The sequence below is a fragment of the Pseudophryne corroboree genome, chromosome 5 (assembly GCF_028390025.1).
Source record: "Pseudophryne corroboree isolate aPseCor3 chromosome 5, aPseCor3.hap2, whole genome shotgun sequence".
Classification (NCBI taxonomy): Eukaryota; Metazoa; Chordata; class Amphibia; order Anura; family Myobatrachidae; genus Pseudophryne; species Pseudophryne corroboree.
The window spans coordinates 697,191,307-697,211,836 of NC_086448.1; the positions used below are offsets into that span (position 1 = coordinate 697,191,307).

Sequence of the window (20,530 nt, forward strand, 5' to 3'; positions counted from 1 at the left end):
AGAATGTGATGATCTGCATTATTTGGCACTGTGATTTTCAGGCAGCTATGGCTTCTGCTATCTATCCTATATATCTGTCCAACAATTACTAGAAAGTTACAGGGGGTATTCCTGTGCTCTAACTCCTAATTATGGCGATGTTGATCGTGTTAGCGCTGGGACAACAATATAGTAATTACACACAGGGAGAATGTGAGCAGCAATTACTATGCAGGTAGTACTCATAAAGTAGGAGCCACCACGGCCCATATATGATAACATTGAGGCATTCAAGGCATATGATACCGATGGACAGAAAGCAAGGGATACTGTGTAAGTCACTCACTCTACAAGCACAGATTGTAACAGAAGACAGCAACCTCTTTATTAATTTAATTGAATGACCCTGTGAGGGGGAAGAATAAAGTGATCCATCTTGGCCAGAATCAAAGATCATATTACAGTCACCTCCAATCAGCAACTTACCTTGTACATGCTTATTAACCCTTTGAAAAAGAGGTTTTAGAATAGGGGATATAACACATTGGACTAAGTGAAGCAACAAAGCTGTTGAAATAAGAATGTGGTAAAGAAGAGTGGAGGACAGGGTAGTAACCAGATGTGTGCAGAGTGTATATTGCACAAAGCACACTTGTGATGGGAGTGCATTATAAGCCATGTCCCTGATTGGCTGCCCTGGTTGTGTGATTATTCCAACGTGGCAGAGTTGGTGATGGCGAGTCCCCCGCTGCACTGCTGTACAGGATTAGTGGTTTCTACTGCAGGCAAGGACACACACATCTGCGGTGTCAGCCGGTATCCGGGACACTGGAGGTAGAGACAGCCGGCAGCAGCTCCAGAGCGGTGGTGGGTGAGCATTGACGGCGCTGACAGCAGTGGTAGGTCTTGTGCTCACACACACTACACCTTACACACACACACACACACACACACACACACACACACACACACACACACACACACACACACACACTCTACACCTTGCTCTCACACAAATACTATTCTTTACTCACTCACACTCCCTCTCATTGTGTAGAAGCTCTGCCTGACATAATGTATAAGGGCCTTTTCCTGTACAGTGTAACGTGTATAAGGACTCTTACTGTGCGATGTAACATGTATAAGGGCTCCTCCTATGCAGTGTTACTTGTATAATAGCTTTTACTATGTGGTTTCTAACGTGTATAAGGGACTATTACTGTGCTGTAGCATGTACAAGAGGCTCTTCCTGTACAGTGTTATGTGTATAAGGGGCTCTTACTGTGATGTAATGTGTGTAAGGGGCCTCTTTCTGTGCAGTGTTACGTGTATGAGGGGTCTTTACTGTGGTGTAACCTGTATAAGTGGCTTTTACTGTAGTGTAACGTGTATAAGGGGCTCTTACTGTGGTGTAATGTTTTTAACTGCTACTACTGTGTGGTTTAATTTGAATAACGGACACTACTCTGTGGTGTAATTTGAATTGGCACTATACAGAGGCCATGCCCCTTCCTTGTGAACCCACGCCCCTATATTTTTTGCATGCAGTGTCCCTATTTTAACTATGAGGGGGGGGGGGGGGGGGACAATTATTTTTCTGGCACAGGGCACCAGAATGTCTAGTCACAGCTTTGGTTGAGCGGAATGGGCCATTACAGATAAGAAATTAAGAGGAAAAATGACATAAAATTTGAGTTGAACGTTGATTACCATCTGCACAAGGGCGGGCAGATATGTCAGGGATTCAGCTCTTCATTGGCACTAAGAGCCATGATGGGTACTGGAGCACCCCCTGATGGAGCCCCTTGCCACTAAAACGTGTTATCTAGATGGGACGCAGTTAGTTTTGCTGAACAACGGGATCCCGGCGGTCAAAATAACGACGCCAGAATCTTGACAGGGAAAATGCTGACGGTCGAAATGCCACGCCACCACCCTAGAGGGAATATTTGCTCGCCATCCCGCCCACGTGGGGACTTGCAGTGCTCGAGGTCGAGATTCCGGTGTTGGTATTTCGACCACCGGGATCCCAACAGTCGGGATTTCATACCGAATCCATCTAGACACCAAGCAGCTCTCCTGTTTATTTTTATATTTCTCTAACGTCCTAGAGGATGCTGGGGACTCCGTAAGGACCATGGGGATAGACGTGCTCAGCAGGAGACATGGGCACTTTAAGAAATAATTTAGTTCTGGGTGTGCACTGGCTCCTCCCTCTATGCCCCTCCTCCAGACCTCAGTTTGATACTGTGCCCAGAGGAGACTGGGTGCTTTTCAGTGAGCTCTCCTGAGTTTGCTGATAGAAAGTATTTTGTTAGGTTTTTTATTTTCAGGGAGCTCTACTGGCAACAGACTCCCTGCATCGAGGGACTGAGGCGAGAGAAGCAGCCCTACTCTCTGAGTGCAGGTCCTGCTTCTTAGGCTACTGGACACCATTAGCTCCAGAGGGATTGGTACGCAGGATCTCACCCTCGCCGTCCGTCCCAGAGCCGCGCCGCCGTCCTCCTCGCAGAGCCGGAAGATTGAAGCCGGGTGAGTATGAGAAGAAAAGAAGACTTCAAAGTAGAGATGAGCGCCGGAAATTTTTCGGGTTTTGTGTTTTGGTTTTGGGTTCGGTTCCGCGGCCGTGTTTTGGGTTCGACCGCGTTTTGGCAAAACCTCACCGAATTTTTTTTGTCGGATTCGGGTGTGTTTTGGATTCGGGTGTTTTTTTCAAAAAACACTAAAAAAACAGCTTAAATCATAGAATTTGGGGGTCATTTTGATCCCAAAGTATTATTAACCTCAAAAACCATAATTTACACTCATTTTCAGTCTATTCTGAATACCTCACACCTCACAATATTATTTTTAGTCCTAAAATTTGCACCTAGGTCGCTGGATGACTAAGCTAAGCGACCCTAGTGGCCGACACAAACACCGGGCCCATCTAGGAGTGTCACTGCAGTGTCACGCAGGATGTCCCTTCCAAAAAACCCTCCCCAAACAGCACATGACGCAAAGAAAAAAAGAGGCGCAATGAGGTAGCTGTGTGAGTAAGATAAGCGACCCTAGTGGCCGACACAAACACCGGGCCCATCTAGGAGTGTCACTGCAGTGTCACGCAGGATGTCCCTTCCAAAAAACCCTCCCCAAACAGCACATGACGCAAAGAAAAAAAGAGGCGCAATGAGGTAGCTGTGTGAGTAAGATAAGCGACCCTAGTGGCCGACACAAACACCGGGCCCATCTAGGAGTGGCACTGCAGTGTCACGCAGGATGTCCCTTCCAAAAAACCCTCCCCAAACAGCACATGACGCAAAGAAAAATTAAAGAAAAAAGAGGTGCAAGATGGAATTGTCCTTGGGCCCTCCCACCCACCCTTATGTTGTATAAACAGGACATGCACACTTTAACCAACCCATCATTTCAGTGACAGGGTCTGCCACACGACTGTGACTGAAATGACGGGTTGGTTTGGACCCCCACCAAAAAAGAAGCAATTAATCTCTCCTTGCACAAACTGGCTCTACAGAGGCAAGATGTCCACCTCATCATCATCCTCCGATATATCACCGTGTACATCCCCCTCCTCACAGATTATCAATTCGTCCCCACTGGAATCCACCATCTCAGCTCCCTGTGTACTTTGTGGAGGCAATTGCTGCTGGTCAATGTCTCCACGGAGGAATTGATTATAATTCATTTTAATGAACATCATCTTCTCCACATTTTCTGGATGTAACCTCGTACGCCGATTGCTGACAAGGTGAGCGGCGGCACTAAACACTCTTTCAGGGTACACACTTGTGGGAGGGCAACTTAGGTAGAATAAAGCCAGTTTGTGCAAGGGCCTCCAAATTGACTCTTTTTCCTGCCAGTATAAGTACGGACTGTGTGACGTGCCTACTTGGATGCGGTCACTCATATAATCCTCCACCATTCTTTCAATGGTGAGAGAATCATATGCAGTGACAGTAGACGACATGTCCGTAATCGTTGTCAGGTCCTTCAGTCCGGACCAGATGTCAGCATCAGCAGTCGCTCCAGACTGCCCTGCATCACCGCCAGCGGGTGGGCTCGGAATTCTGAGCCTTTTCCTCGCACCCCCAGTTGCGGGAGAATGTGAAGGAGGAGATGTTGACAGGTCGCGTTCCGCTTGACTTGACAATTTTCTCACCAGCAGGTCTTTCAACCCCAGCAGACTTGTGTCTGCCGGAAAGAGAGATCCAAGGTAGGCTTTAAATCTAGGATCGAGCACGGTGGCCAAAATGTAGTGCTCTGATTTCAACAGATTGACCACCCGTGAATCCTTGTTAAGCGAATTAAGGGCTCCATCCACAAGTCCCACATGCCTAGCGGAATCGCTCCGTGTTAGCTCCTCCTTCAATGTCTCCAGCTTCTTCTGCAAAAGCCTGATGAGGGGAATGACCTGACTCAGGCTGGCAGTGTCTGAACTGACTTCACGTGTGGCAAGTTCAAAGGGCATCAGAACCTTGCACAACGTTGAAATCATTCTCCACTGCGCTTGAGACAGGTGCATTCCACCTCCTATATCGTGCTCAATTGTATAGGCTTGAATGGCCTTTTGCTGCTCCTCCAACCTCTGAAGCATATAGAGGGTTGAATTCCACCTTGTTACCACTTCTTGCTTCAGATGATGGCAGGGCAGGTTCAGTAGTTTTTGGTGGTGCTCCAGTCTTCTGTACGTGGTGCCTGTACGCCGAAAGTGTCCCGCAATTCTTCTGGCCACCGACAGCATCTCTTGCACGCCCCTGTCGTTTTTTTAAAAATTCTGCACCACCAAATTCAAGGTATGTGCAAAACATGGGACGTGCTGGAATTTGCCCATATTTAATGCACACACAATATTGCTGGCGTTGTCCGATGCCACAAATCCACAGGAGAGTCCAATTGGGGTAAGCCATTCCGCGATGATCTTCCTCAGTTGCCGTATGAGGTTTTCAGCTGTGTGCGTATTCTGGAAAGCGGTGATACAAAGCGTAGCCTGCCTAGGAAAGAGTTGGCGTTTGCGAGATGCTGCTACTGGTGCCGCCGCTGCTGTTCTTGCGGCGGGAGTCCATACATCTACCCAGTGGGCTGTCACAGTCATATAGTCCTGACCCTGCCCTGCTCCACTTGTCCACATGTCCGTGGTTAAGTGGACATTGGGTACAACTGCATTATTTAGGACACTGGTGAGTCTTTTTCTGACGTCCGTGTACATTCTCGGTATCGCCTGCCTAGAGAAGTGGAACCTAGATGGTATTTGGTAACGGGGGCACACTGCCTCAATAAATTGTCTAGTTCCCTGTGAACTAACGGCGGATACCGGACGCACGTCTAACACCAACATAGTTGTCAAGGCCTCAGTTATCCGCTTTGCAGCAGGATGACTGCTGTGATATTTCATCTTCCTCGCAAAGGACTGTTGGACAGTCAATTGCTTACTGGAAGTAGTACAAGTGGGCTTACGACTTCCCCTCTGGGATGACCATCGACTCCCAGCAGCAACAACAGCAGCGCCAGCAGCAGTAGGCGTTACACGCAAGGATGCATCGGAGGAATCCCAGGCAGGAGAGGACTCGTCAGAATTGCCAGTGACATGGCCTGCAGGACTATTGGCATTCCTGGGGAAGGAGGAAATTGACACTGAGGGAGTTGGTGGGGTGGTTTGCGTGAGCTTGGTTACAAGAGGAAGGGATTTACTGGTCAGTGGACTGCTTCCGCTGTCGCCCAAAGTTTTTGAACTTGTCACTGACTTATTATGAATGCGCTGCAGGTGACGTATAAGGGAGGATGTTCCGAGGTGGTTAACGTCCTTACCCCTACTTATTACAGCTTGACAAAGGCAACACACTGCTTGACACCTGTTTTCCCTTTTTTTTGTTGAAATACCTCCACACTGAAGAGCTGATTTTTTTGGTATTTTGACCAGGCATGTCAACGGCCATATTCCTCCCACGGACAACAGGTGTCTCCCCGGGTGCCTGACTTAAACAAACCAACTCACCATCAGAATCCTCCTTGTCAATTTCCTCCCCAGCGCCAGCAACACCCATATCCTCCTCATCCTGGTGTACTTCAACACTGACATCTTCAATCTGACTATCAGGAACTGGACTGCGGGTGCTCCTTCCAGCACTTGCAGGGGGCGTGCAAATGGTGAAAGGCGCATGCTCTTCACGTCCAGTGTTGGGAAGGTCAGGCATCGCAACCGACACAATTGGACTCTCCTTGTGGATTTGGGATTTCGAAGAACGCACAGTTCTTTGCGGTTCTTTTGCCAGCTTGAGTCTTTTCAGTTTTCTAGCGAGAGGCTGAGTGCTTCCATCCTCATGTGAAGCTGAACCACTAGCCATGAACATAGGCCAGGACCTCAGCCGTTCCTTGCCACTCCGTGTGGTAAATGGCATATTGGCAAGTTTACGCTTCTCCTCCGACAATTTTATTTTAGGTTTTGGAGTCCTTTTTTTACTGATATTTGGTGTTTTGGATTTGACATGCTCTGTACTATGACATTGGGCATCGGCCTTGGCAGACGACGTTGCTGGCATTTCATCGTCTCGGCCATGACTAGTGGCAGCAGCTTCAGCACGAGGTGGAAGTGGATCTTGATCTTTCCCTAATTTTGGAACCTCAACATTTTTGTTCTCCATATTTTAATAGGCACAACTAAAAGGCACCTCAGGTAAACAATGGAGATGGATGGATACTAGTATACTTATGGATGGACTGCCGAGTGCCGACACAGAGGTAGCTACAGCCGTGGACTACCATACTGTACTGTGTCTGCTGCTAATATAGACTGGTTGATAATGAGATGTAGTATGTATAAAGAAGAAAGAAAAAAAAAACCACGGGTAGGTGGTATACAATTATGGATGGACTGCCGAGTGCCGACACAGAGGTAGCTACAGCCGTGGACTACCGTACTGTACTGTGTCTGCTGCTAATATAGACTGGATGATAATGAGATGTAGTATGTATAAAGAAGAAAGAAAAAAAAAACCACGGGTAGGTGGTATACAATTATGGATGGACTGCCGAGTGCCGACACAGAGGTAGCTACAGCCGTGGACTACCGTACTGTACTGTGTCTGCTGCTAATATAGACTGGATGATAATGAGATGTAGTATGTATAAAGAAGAAAGAAAAAAAAAACCACGGGTAGGTGGTATACAATTATGGATGGACTGCCGAGTGCCGACACAGAGGTAGCTACAGCCGTGGACTACCATACTGTACTGTGTCTGCTGCTAATATAGACTGGTTGATAATGAGATGTAGTATGTATAAAGAAGAAAGAAAAAAAAACCACGGGTAGGTGGTATACAATTATGGATGGACTGCCGAGTGCCGACACAGAGGTAGCTACAGCCGTGGACTACCGTACTGTACTGTGTCTGCTGCTAATATAGACTGGATGATAATGAGATGTAGTATGTATAAAGAAGAAAGAAAAAAAAAACACGGGTAGGTGGTATACAATTATGGATGGACTGCAGAGTGCCGACACAGAGGTAGCTACAGCCGTGGACTACCGTACTGTACTGTGTCTGCTGCTAATATAGACTGGTTGATAATGAGATGTAGTATGTATAAAGAAGAAAGAAAAAAAAACCACGGGTAGGTGGTATACAATTATGGATGGACTGCCGAGTGCCGACACAGAGGTAGCTACAGCCGTGGACTACCGTACTATACTGTGTCTGCTGCTAATATAGACTGGATGATAATGAGATGTAGTATGTATAAAGAAGAAAGAAAAAAAAAACCACGGGTAGGTGGTATACAATTATGGATGGACTGCCGAGTGCCGACACAGAGGTAGCTACAGCCGTGGACTACCGTACTGTACTGTGTCTGCTGCTAATATAGACTGGATGATAATGAGATGTAGTATGTATGTATAAAGAAGAAAGAAAAAAAAAACCACGGGTAGGTGGTATACAATTATGGATGGACTGCCGAGTGCCGACACAGAGGTAGCTACAGCCGTGGACTACCGTACTGTACTGTGTCTGCTGCTAATATAGACTGGATGATAATGAGATGTAGTATGTATAAAGAAGAAAGAAAAAAAAAACCACGGGTAGGTGGTATACAATTATGGATGGACTGCCGAGTGCCGACACAGAGGTAGCTACAGCCGTGAACTACCGTACTGTGTGTGCTGCTAGTAGACTGGATGATAAATAATGATATAAAAAATATATATATATCACTACTGCAGCCGGACAGGTATATATTATATAATGACGGACCTGCTGGAGTGGACACTGTCTGTCAGCAGAATGAGTTTTTTAATTTTTATAGAATAAAAAAACACCACACAAGTCACACGACGAGTGTACTTTTTCAGGCAGACATTCAATCACAATATACTATACTGGTGGTCAGTGTGGTCAGGTCACTGGTCACAGTGGTCAGTGGTCAGTCACACTGGCAGTGGCACTCTGGCAGCAAAAGTGTGCACTGTTTAATATGTACTCCTGGCTCCTGCTATAACCTATAACTGCTCCCCAGTCTCCCCCACAATTAAGCTGTGTGAGCACAGTCAGATATTATACATAGATGATGCAGCACACTGGGCTGAGCACAAATATGGTATGTGAGTGTGACTGAGTCACTGTGTATCGTTTTTTTCAGGCAGAGAACAAGAACAGAACGGATTATTAAATAATAATAAATTATAAAACTGCACTGGTGGTCAGGTCACTGGTCATCAGTCACTAGTATAACTCCTCCTAAGCTCCAGTAAGTAAATGAAGTGTCTCACTCTCCCTCTCCTATCTATTTTAATTTCTAAACGGAGAGGACGCCAGCCACGTCCTCTCCCTATCAATCTCAATGCACGTGTGAAAATGGCCGCGACGCGCGGCTCCTTATATAGAATCCGAGTCTCGCGATAGAATCCGAGCCTCGCGAGAATCCGACAACGTGATGATGACGTTCGGGCGCGCTCGGGTTAACCGAGCAAGGCGGGAAGATCCGAGTCGCACGGACCCGTGTAAAAAAACATGAAGTTCGGGCGGGTTCGGATTCAGAGAAACCGAACCCGCTCATCTCTGCTTCAAAGGCGGCAGAAGACTTCATGATCTTCACTGAGGTAACGCACAGCACTGCAGCTGTGCGCCATTGCTCCCACACACCTCACATACTCCGGTCACTGTAAGGGTGCAGGGCGCAGGGGGGGCGCCCTGGGCAGCAATATAAACCTCTTATTTGGCAAAAGGAGCATATATACAGCTGGACACTGTATATATGCAGGAGCCCCCACCAATTTTACACTTTAGCGAGACAGAAGCCCGCCGCCGAGGGGGCGGGGCTTCTCCCTCAGCACTCACCAGCGCCATGTTTTTCTCCACAGCACCGCTGAGAGGAAGCTCCCCGGACTCTCCCCTGCTTATACCACGGTAGAAGAGAGGGTTTTAAAGAAGAGGGGGGGGGGGCACATAATTAGGCGCAGATAATAACAGCGCTACTGGGTAAACATTAAATTGCTGTGTTTTTTCCTGGGTCATATAGCGCTGGGGTGTGTGCTGGCATACTCTCTCTCTGTCTCTCCAAAGGGCCTTGTGGGGGAATTATCTTCAGATGAGCATTCCCTGAGTGTGTGGTGTGTCGGTACGTGTGTGTCGACATGTCTGAGGTAAAAGGCTCTCCTAAGGAGGAGATGGAGCAAATGTGTGGGTGAGTGGTGTCTCCGTCGACAACGCCGACACCTGATTGGATATGTGAAATTAAGTGCTAAGGAAAATTTATTGCACAAAAGATTAGAGAACAGACAGTGAATCTACACATGTCTGTCCCTATGTTGCAGAGACCTTCAGAGTCTCACAACGCTCACTATCCAAAATAATAGACACTGATATCGACACGGAGTCTGACTCCAGTGTCGACTACGATAATGCAAAGTTACAGCCAAACCTGGCAGAAAAGTATTCAATATATGATTATTGTAATAAAAGATGTTTTGCATATCACTGATGACTCATCTGTCCCTGACACGAGGGTACACATGTTGAAGGGGAAGAAAGCTGAGGTAAATTTCCCTCCTCTCATGAAGAAAAAGAGCGGGAATTTCCAGACAAGAAACTGCAGATTCCCACAAAGAATTCCCAGGGAGTATCCTTTCCCTACTAGGGCCAGGATACGATGGGAATCTTCCCCTAGGGTGGACAAAGCTTTGTCACGTTTACCCAAAAGGTAGCGCTGACTTAACAGCTATCCTCAGGGATCCTGCAGATAGCATGCAGTAAAAGTACTTTGAAGTCCATTTACACACATTCTGGTACACTACTCAGACCGGCGATTGTGTCGGCATGGGTTTATAGCGCTGTAGCAGCGTGGACAGATACCTTATCAGCGGAGATTGAAACCCTAGATAAGGATACCATGTTATTGACCCTAGTATATGTATATATATATATATATATATATATATATATATATATATATATAAAGATGCTGTCTTATATATATATATAAAACATGCCCAAAGAGACATTAGTCTACTGGGTTCTAGAGTCAATGCTATGTCGATTTCTGCTAGACGTGTCCTGGGGAACATGCAATGGACAGGTGATGCCGACTAAAAGAGGCATATGGAAGGTTTACCTTACAAGGCTGAGGAATTGTGTGGAGAAGGGCTCTCGGACCTGGTCTCCACAGCTATAGCTGGTAATTCTGATCTTTTGCCTTATATTCCCTCACAGCCTAAGAAAGCACGACATTATCAAATGCAGTCCTTTCGGTCGTAGAATAACAAGAAAGTACGAGGAGCGTCCTTTCTTACCAGAGGTAAGGGCACAGGGCACAGCTAGTTCCCAGGAACAGAAGTCCTCCCCGGCCTCTACTACATCCACCGCATGACGCTGGAGCTCCGCTAAGGGAGTCCGTCCCAATGGGAGCATGTCTTCGACTCTTCAGCCACATCTGAGTTCACTCACAGGTGGATCCCGGGGCAATAAAAATAGTTTCTCAGGGTTACAAGCTGGAATTCGAAAGGTGCCTCCTCGCCGGTTTTTCCTTATCGGACCTACCAGCTTCTCCCCCAGAAAGGGAGATAATATTAAATACAATTCACACATTGTATCTCCAACAGGTGGTGCTCAAGGTTCCCCTCCTGCAACAAGGAAGGCGATATGACTCAACCTTGGCTGTAGTCCCGAAACCGTACGGTTCGGTCAGACCTATTTTGAAATTAAAATCTCTGCACTTATATGGGAAAAGGTTCAAATTTAAAGTGGAATCGCCCAGAGCGATCATCGCCAGCCTGGAAGGGGGGAATTTGATTGTGTATCTAGACATAAAGGCTGCATACCTTCATGTTCCCATTTATCCACCCCATCAGGCATACCTGACAATTGCGGTACAGGATTGTCATTACCAATTTCAGGGTAATTGGCGGAAATAATGGTGCTCCTACGCAAGCAAGGAGGCACAGTTATCCCATACTTGGATGATCTCCTAATAAGGGCGAGATCAAAAGAGCAGTTGTTCAACAGCGTGTCACTTTCGCTGAAGGTGTCACTGCGACACGGCTGGATTCTCAATTTCCCGAGGTCACAGTTGGTTCCTATAACTCGTCTGCCCTTCTTGGGTATGATTCTGGATACAGACCAGAAATGGGTTTACCTTCAGATAGAGAAGGCCCAGGAACTCATGACTCTAGTCAGGGACCTATTGAAAACAAGACTGGTGTCAGTGCATCACTACACTCGAGTCCTGGGAAAAACATTCCCTTAGGCAGGTTCCATGCGAGGACTTCAAATGGGACCTAATGGACATGTGGTCCGGGTCACATCTACAGATTCATCAGTTGATCACCCTATCCCCCAGGGCCAGGTTATCTCTCCTGTGGTGGCTGCAGAGTGCTCACCTTCTAGAGGGCCGCAGATTCGGCATTCAGGACTGGATCCTGGTGACCACGGACGCGAGCCTCCGAGGCTGGGGAGCAGTCACAAAGGGAAGAAATTTCCAAGGTCTTTGGTCAAGTCAAGAGACTTGTCTTCAGGGAAGCAGACTTCCTCACCAGACATTCGTCCTGGAGAGTGGAGACTTCTTTAGGAAGTCTTCGCACAGATTGCAGTTCGGTGGGAACTGCCACAGATAGACATGATGGCGTCCCGCCTCAACAAAAATCTGCAGAGTTATTGCACCTGGTCAAGAGACCCTCAGGCAGTAGCGGTAGACGCCCTAGTGACACCGTGGGTGTTCCAGTCAGTCTATGTATTTCCTCCTCTTCCTCTCATACCCAAGGGTTGAGAATAATAAGAAAAAAGAGGAGTGAGAACAATCCTCATTGTTCCAGATTGGCCACGAAGGATCTGGTATCCGGATCTGCAGGAAATGCTTACAGAAGATCCGTGGCCTCTTCCTCTAAGGCAGGACCTGTTGCAACAGGGCCCATGTCTGTTCCAAGACTTACCGCGGCTGCGTTTGACGGCATGGCGGTTGAACGCCGGATCCTAGCGGAAAAAGGCATTCCAGATGAGGTCATTCCTACGCTGATAAAGGCTAGGAAGGACGTGACATCTAAACATTATCACCGTATATGGCGAAAATATGTTTCTTGGTGTGAGGCCAGGAATGCTCCTACGGAAGAATTCCATCTGGGCCGTTTCCTTCACTTCCTACAAACTGGAGGGAATTTGGGCCTAAAACTTAGGCTCCATTAAGGTTCAGATTTTGGCCCTATCCATTTTCTTTAAAAAAAGAAAAAAAAATTGGCGTCTCTCCCAGAAGTTCAGACTTTTGTAAAGGGAGTGCTGCATATTCAGCCTCTTTTTGTGCCTCAGGTGGCACCTTGGGACCTTAACGTGGTGTTAAGTTTCCTAAAGTCACACTGGTTTGAACCACTTACAACGGTGGAGTTGAAATATCTCACGTGGAAGGTGGTCATGTTATTAGCCCTGGCTTCGGCTAGGCGAGTGTCGGAATTAGCGGCTTTGTCACATAAAAGCCCCTATCTGGTTTTCCATATGGATAGAGCGGAATTGCGGACACGTCCTCAGTTCCTGCCAAAAGTGGTTTCATCATTTCATATGAACCAACCTATTGTGGTGCCTGTGGCTACACGTGACTTGGAGGATTCCGAGTCCCTTGATGTGGTCAGGGCTTTGAAAATTTATGTAGCCAGAACGGCTAGAGTCCGGAAAACAGAAACACTGTTTGTCCTGTATGCAGCCAACAAGCTTGGCGGCCCTGCTTCAAAGCAGACTATTGCTCGCTGGATCTGTAACACGATTCAGCAGGCGCATTCTACGGCAGGGTTGCCGTTGCCTAAATCGGTCAAGGCCCATTCCACTAGGAAAGTGGGTTCTTCTTGGGCGGCTGCCCGAGGGGTCTCGGCACTACAGCTGTGTCGAGCTGCTACTTGGTCAGGTTCAAACACCTTTGCAAAAATTCTATAAGTTTGATACCCTGGCTGAGGAGGATCTCATGTTTGCTCAATTGGTGCTGCAGAGTCATCCGCACTCTACCGCCTTGGGAGCTTTGGTATAATCCCCATGGTCCTTACGGAGTCCCCAGCATCCTCTAGGACGTTAGAGAAAATAAGATTTTAAACCTACCGGTAAATCTTTTTCTCGTAGTCCGTAGAGGATGCTGGGCGCCCGTCCCAAGTGCGGACTTTCTGCAATACTTGTATATAGTTATTGCTTCGATAAGGGTTATGTTATAGTTACATCGGTCCTGAACTGATGCTATGTTGTTTTCATACTGTTAACTGGGTTGTTATCACGAGTTATACGGTGTGGCTGGTATTAATCTTACCCTGGATTAACAAAATCCTTTCCTCGTACTGTCCATCTCCTCTGGGCACAGTTTCTCTAACTGAGGTCTGGAGGAGGGGCATAGAGGGAGGAGCCAGTGCACACCCAGAACTAAATTCTTTCTTAAAGTGCCCATGTCTCCTGCGGAGCCCGTCTATCCCCATGGTCCTTACGGAGTCCCCAGCATCCTCTACGGACTATGAGAAAAAGATTTACCGGTAGGTTTAAAATCTTATTATTGATTTTATGCCCTGTCTGGATGACCATTGCCTGTTGAGTCACCATTCCTGAGAGTTTAATTCGTGATTTTACAGACATAAGTTCAGCAGTTTTATCTAATTTAAATGCATTTCTAATTACATGGTAGCGTCCGACTATTTTTGTAATTTTTTTTGTTTAGAGGTGAAGGATTTTTTTTTTTAAGCTTAAATGCCTCTGAAATAGGTATTCTGTATTTAATTTAAGAAACTATAACAGGTTATGCAAAAGAGCCAAAAGCAGTAATTCCCCCCCTAATTAGCAAAATAGTTTGCATGAAAGGGAATGTAATTTACAAGTAACAATTAGTGCCCGCGCTACTCATTTATCTAACTAAACATATAAATGTTTCTTGTTTTTATTTATCACATTCTGTATCGGATAACAAAGTCCGTTTAGAAATGATAACATTGCTTTAATTTAGGATCATAAGATAAATATACTAGCATGAAGAAATGAACGTGCACAAGTGTTATTTACTTTGGGGGTAATTTAGACCTGATTGCTAGGCTGCGTTTTTGTACAGCGGGCGATCAGGTCTCAAGTGCGCATGTGTATGCACCACAATGCGCAGGTGCGTTGCACGGGTACAAAGCGGATCGCCGTTCAGCGATGGGTTTGTGCGAAGGATCCATTCACACGGGCGTTTGCAAGGAGATTGCCAAGAAGAGGGCGTTTGTGGGTGTCAACTGACCGTTTTCTGGGAGTGTTTGGAAAAACGCAGGCGTATCCAAGCGTTTGCAGGGCGGGTGTCTGACGTCAGTTCTTGTCCTGGACAGACTGAAATGATCGCAGCGGCTGAGTAAGTCCTGGGCTGCTCAGACACTGCAGAAAATCTGGGGTGTCGTACGGTATGCCGGCGCTCGGGCTCCCGGCGCCCAGCATACCGGCGCCGGGAGCCCGACCGCCGGCATACCGACAGCGTGGAAAGCGCAAAGGAGCCCCTTGCGGGCTCGCCACGCTGCGGGCACGGTGGCGCGCTACACGCGCCACACTATTTTATTCTCCCTCCAGGGGGGTCGTGGACCCCACGAGGGAGAATAGTTGTCGGTATGCCGGGTGTCGGGATTCCGGCGCCGGTATACTGTGCGCCGGGATCCCGACATTCGGCATACAGAAGACCACCCGAAAATCTGTTTGTACAGCTCTGCTACACATGCGTTCGCACACTTGCACAGCTAAAATACTCTCCCCCTGTAGGCGGCGACTATCTGATTGCAGCAGTGCAAAAATCGCTTGCTAGGATCAAGTCTGAATTGGGCCCTTTATTCTAATGCTATGCTTTACTAAGATAACTGAAAGGAAACAATAAAGACTTATTGGCAGATTTTGTAAAGCTTCCAAAGCAGCAAGTGGGGCGTTGCCTGTAGCAACCAATCAGACTCCAGATATCATTTCTCTATTGCAGTCTAGAAAATGATATAATCTGACTGGCTGCCAAGGGCAACACCACCACCCATCTGCCTCAGACGCCCCAGGAACTCTACCCCTTAACCTATAAACCAATGACAAATGGGCAGTACGGATGGTGTAATGGTTAGCATTACTGCCTCACAGTACTGAGGTCATGAGTTCGATTCCCACCATGGCACTGTGTGGAGTTTATATATTCTCCCCGTACTTGCGTGGGTTTCCTCCGGGTATTCCGGTTTCCTCCGACAATCCAAAAATTTACTGGTAGGTTAATTGGCTTCCAACACAAATTAACCCTAGTGTGAATGTGTCTATGTGTACATGTGATAGGGAATATAGATTGTAAGCTCAACTGGGGCAGGGACTGATGTGAATTGGCAAATATTCTCTGTAAAGCGCTGCAGAATATGGGTGCGCTGTATTAGTAATTGGTAATAATAATAATAATATCATCATCCATGCAGGGGCATTTTAAGAGACAAGTTGGCATGTGTGCAGACTCTAGGTGGGCCCCCTCCTCTCCACTGTGCTGTAGGCTCCGGCAATGTGCCGGAGTCTACTGCGCATGCAAAGGTCTCCGGAAACATGGTGCCTGCCATGGGCCAGAGACTAATAACCTATTGCGCATGCGCGGCGGCCATTTTTGGGACTGATTTATGCCGCAGGTGCAGCGCCCGTCGCTGGACTCCAGAAAGGTAAGTAATAAAATAGCATGGGTGCAGTGTGTGCGGTATGGACCTCCTCTGGACTCAGCGGCTAGTGTGCACCGCACATATTGCACACATGGTAGAAACGCCAATGCATCATTGACATTTTTTCTTCTAAAAGAAACAATTGGGGGTTCAGATAGCTGTATATTGATTTTAATTATTCCAGCCAATTAGCATCTTTAATAATGTTTGGCAGATGTGTAAGATGTCAAGATTCACAATGTCTACAGCAGGTCAGCATAGTTAAATTGTTGAATGTCAGCACCTACAAAATGCCAACATTGGAAAAACACAGACATGGGAAATGTTGATATTACCATAATGTCAACATTTACAATACAGTTAGCTTCAGGGTCAACATTAGGGTTAGGGTTACCTTTAGGATTAGGGACAGAATTAAAGAAAAAGAGCACTGTATTTTGATATTTCAACAATGTTGACATAACATCAGTGTCAGTAAATTCAGAAAAAAAGACTATTCTGTGGGGTCTCTTTATGTAATCAAGTGTAAAATATAAAATGTAACTTTTATGTCATCAATTAAAAAAGTGATTTGATAACATCCAAATGGGGGGAAAAAAGGGAAGGGGGGGGGTTTGCATATGTACTAATGATGTTCCCCTTCTATCGAGAGGCTGCCCCTATTACTATAAAAAGGGAACTGTTCGATTTCATACACTATACGAACAAAAGTATTTGGCCACACCTGTTAATTATTGAATACAGGTGTTTCAGTCAGACCCGTTGCCACAGGTGTGTTAAATCAAGCACCTAGCCATGCAGTCTCCATTTGCAAACATTTGTGATGCAAAATGGGTCGTTCTGAAGAGCTCAGTAACTTAAAGCGATACTGTGATAGGATGCCACCTTTGCAATAAGACTGTTCATGAAATTTGATCCCTGCTGGATATTCCAAGGTCAACTGAAAGTGGAAGTGTTTAGGAACAACAGCAACCCAGCCACGGAGCGGAAAACCACATAAAATCACTGAGCGGGGTCAACGACTGCTAAGGTGCATGGTGCATAAAAGTTGCCAAGACTCTGCTGAATCCATAGCTGAAGAGATCAGAACTTCCATTGGCATTAATATATGCACGAAAACTGTGCAGCGGGAGCTTAATGGAATGGGTTTCCATGGCCGAGCAGCTGTATGCAAGACTCACATCACCAAGTCCAATGCCAAGTGTTGGATGGAGTGGTGTAAAGCACACCGACACTGGACTGTGGAGCAGTGGAAATGTGTTATGTGGAGTGAGGAATCACCCTTTTCTGTTTGGCAGTCAGATGGGCCAGTCTGGGTTTGGCGGATATTGGGAGAACATTACCTGTCTGACTGTATTGTGCCAACTGTGAGGTTTGGTGGAGGAGGCATAATAGTATGGGGTTGTTTTTCAGGGTTTGGGCTAGGCCCCTTGTCTCCACTGAAGGGCAATCTTAATGCTTCAGCATGACAAGACATTTTGGACAATGCTATTCTTCCAACTTTGTGGCAACAGTTTGGAGGAGGCCCTTTTCTATTCCAACATGACTGACTGGATGTACGATTGCATTATCATGGCTCCACCCCGCCCTTGCTACTCAATGACCAAATTAGTGGAAGTCGGGGCCAGAACTACGATTTTCGTGAGCCTCCCAGACAATGCACCCACTGCACCCATTAGAGATACACCATACTTGTGGCTCCTCCCAGATACATCCTATAAGCTCTACCTAAATGGGTGAGTAAACACCAAGCACAAAGCAAGGACTATAAAGACATGGGGGGTAATTCAGATCTGATCGCTGGGCAGCGATTTTTTTCAGCCCTGCGATCAGATAGTCGCCGCCCACTGGGGGAGTGTATTTTAGCTGTGTAAGTGTGCAAACACGTGTAGCAGAGCTGCACAAACTGATTTTGTGCAGTCTCTGCGCAGCCCAAGGCATACTTAGCCGCTGCAATCACTTCAGCCTGTCCAGAACTGTAATTGATGTCAGACACCCTCCCTTCCAACGCTTGGACATGCCTGCGTTTTTCCAGACACTTCCTGAAAACGGTCAATTGCCACCCACAAACACCCTCTTCCTGTCAGTCACCTTGCGGTCGCTTTTTTCGCACCATCCCGTCGCTATGCATCAATCCCCGTTGCTGCGGTCCATCGCGCCTGAACATTGCGGTGCATACGCATGCGCAGTTCGGACCTGATCGCAGGCTGTGAGAAAATGCAGCTAACTGATCAGGTCTGAATTACCTCCATGGTTTGATGAATTTGGTGTGGAAGAACTTGACTGGCCTGCACAGAGCCCTGACCTCAACCACATCGAGCACCTTTGGGATGAACTGGAATGGAGATTGCGAGCCAGGCCAAAGTCAGATTTGGCTTGTGTCAAACTGAAATTTAAATTGCAGTGTACAAATTAAGCAGCCAGTATTTACCCTGCACAGAAACAATATAACCCACCCAAATCTAACTCTCTCTGCACATGTTACATCTGCCCCATCTGCAGTGCAATATGGTTTTGCCCAATTGCTTACTTTTTTGCTTTGCTAACAAATCTGAAGGACCCCATAAATAAGGTTAAAAAATGATATAATATAATGAACAATGTGCAGGAAGAGAGTACATTTCATAGAAAGTGTAAGCTCCATGCTAGAGATTATGCACAGGAATTCGTGGTACTCCTGTGATATGGAGAGGAAGTCGTACGTTACGGATAATACGGGAACAGGCTTTGTCCACATGTGGTAAAGGGTAAAACAGTAATGCCTAGATTAGATATGTATTCCAAGGTCACACATCAATAAGGATTTAATTTAACCTTGTTGCTGACACAGGGGGACATAGGTGACTATCACATTATTTAGACACATTATGTAGCGCATGATCAGCCGCCAGAGCTGACATTACTTTTGTTGTATTAAATAAATGCTGTTCCGTCATTTTGATGGGCTGGTAACGTTATGCACACTGAAAAAGAAAATACAAGGCTCGCAAAGTTAAAAAGTATGATGATTGAAATGAAATAATATAATACTACTTGTATGGCTGCCTTGATTTTATGAAACACTTTATTGCCTTTGTTGCACATATTTGTATAGTTTTAAGTACATTTCCCTGGTAGATGACTTAATCGCAGAAACAACTGTTTCTAATTAAAGTTGTATTTAAATTATACTAATAAAACAAATTAATATTTTTTGTCCTGTACAACTATTGCTATGCAAAATGTGAAATATAAATTAATACTGTTTGTAGTTTAACATAAAATATTAAAAGGTGTTTTGTCTATTTTAGAAATGGTGCATTACTATTATAATATAGTATGTATGTCACACCATCTTTGGGGGATACTTCTAACCTAGGGGCATAAATGGTGCAGTGCAGGATTTGGCGCTCAAGTTGCTACAAGTAGTTTGTATTATAGCTCCTCCCCTATATACCCCCCATCATTACAATAGCTCCTTGGTTTTTGCTGAGTAATCTACCATGCAGTTGCCTAGGCAGCCTAGGGATTTTGTTTTTATTAAGCTCTAGTCTAGATGCTAGTCGTCTAGATACAGTGTAGCATTCCCTCTTTATGATTAACACATTGGTTGTTCTTTGTTTTTTGTTGTCAGTGGTTGTCTGGTCCTAGAGGAGGGCCACAAATTTGACTGCCACACTCTGGTCAGACATAGCTTGGAGGCTTTGGGTTGTGTTTCTACAGAGTTATGTTTCAGATGGTTCATTTCATTGGTGTAAACACTTCTAATATGTTACAGTGTATGGTGGTCTCTCTCCAAAGTAGTTGGCCCTGGTTAATGTTTTTTTTTTTTTGTCTCAAGCAGCATTGCTGATTGTATACTCCTCTAGGGGCAGCTTTGGGGTGACCCCAAGGAGAGTAGTGATCCCTAAAGAGGGTATAAGAGAAAATAGGATTTTTGGACTTCTGTTAAATCCTTTCACTGAATCCATTTTGGGGAAACTACACTCCCATCCTTCATGGCTCTGTGGTTACAGAGTAAACATTACAGTCTGATTCTTTATTTTAGTCCTATTCTTAGGCCTTTGTAAGAAAAGAAGTAAGGCGCTATTGCAGGAAAAGATTATATAGGGGAGGAGCTACATTATGAATGTTGTAGCGGTTTGAATACCAAATCCAGTATTTTGCACCTCTATTTCTCAAGGTTGGTAGTTTTCCCCAAATGGATTTAATGAAAAGGATTTAATAGTAATTAAATCCAATCTTTTGCATGGTTTCGTAAAATTAAATAGTTATTCTGTTACGAAATCTTAATATTTTAGCTTAAAATAATGAATTTGACTTATACTGCCTAATACTAATTGGTAATGTGTGTTTCTCCTCTAAGGGCTTTTTACTTGGATAAGACTAATCTGCCTTCAAATACCACATCTAAAGCTGCTTTCATTGATAAGGTAAATCAAACGTAG

The 20,530-nt window shown here is 45.8% G+C and overlaps 1 protein-coding gene across 3 annotated transcripts in view; it reads left to right on the forward strand.

Annotated features, from left to right (window-relative positions):
* Window positions 1–20,530, forward strand: part of PREX2 (phosphatidylinositol-3,4,5-trisphosphate dependent Rac exchange factor 2) — an 867,640-nt gene that overhangs the window by 541,428 nt on the left and 305,682 nt on the right. For all 3 annotated transcript variants that reach the window (XM_063923872.1, XM_063923873.1, XM_063923874.1), the window contains one exon: window positions 20,449–20,515. In XM_063923872.1, coding sequence (XP_063779942.1) covers window positions 20,449–20,515 — 67 coding nt within the window. The remainder of the gene's footprint in view (window positions 1–20,448; window positions 20,516–20,530) is intronic.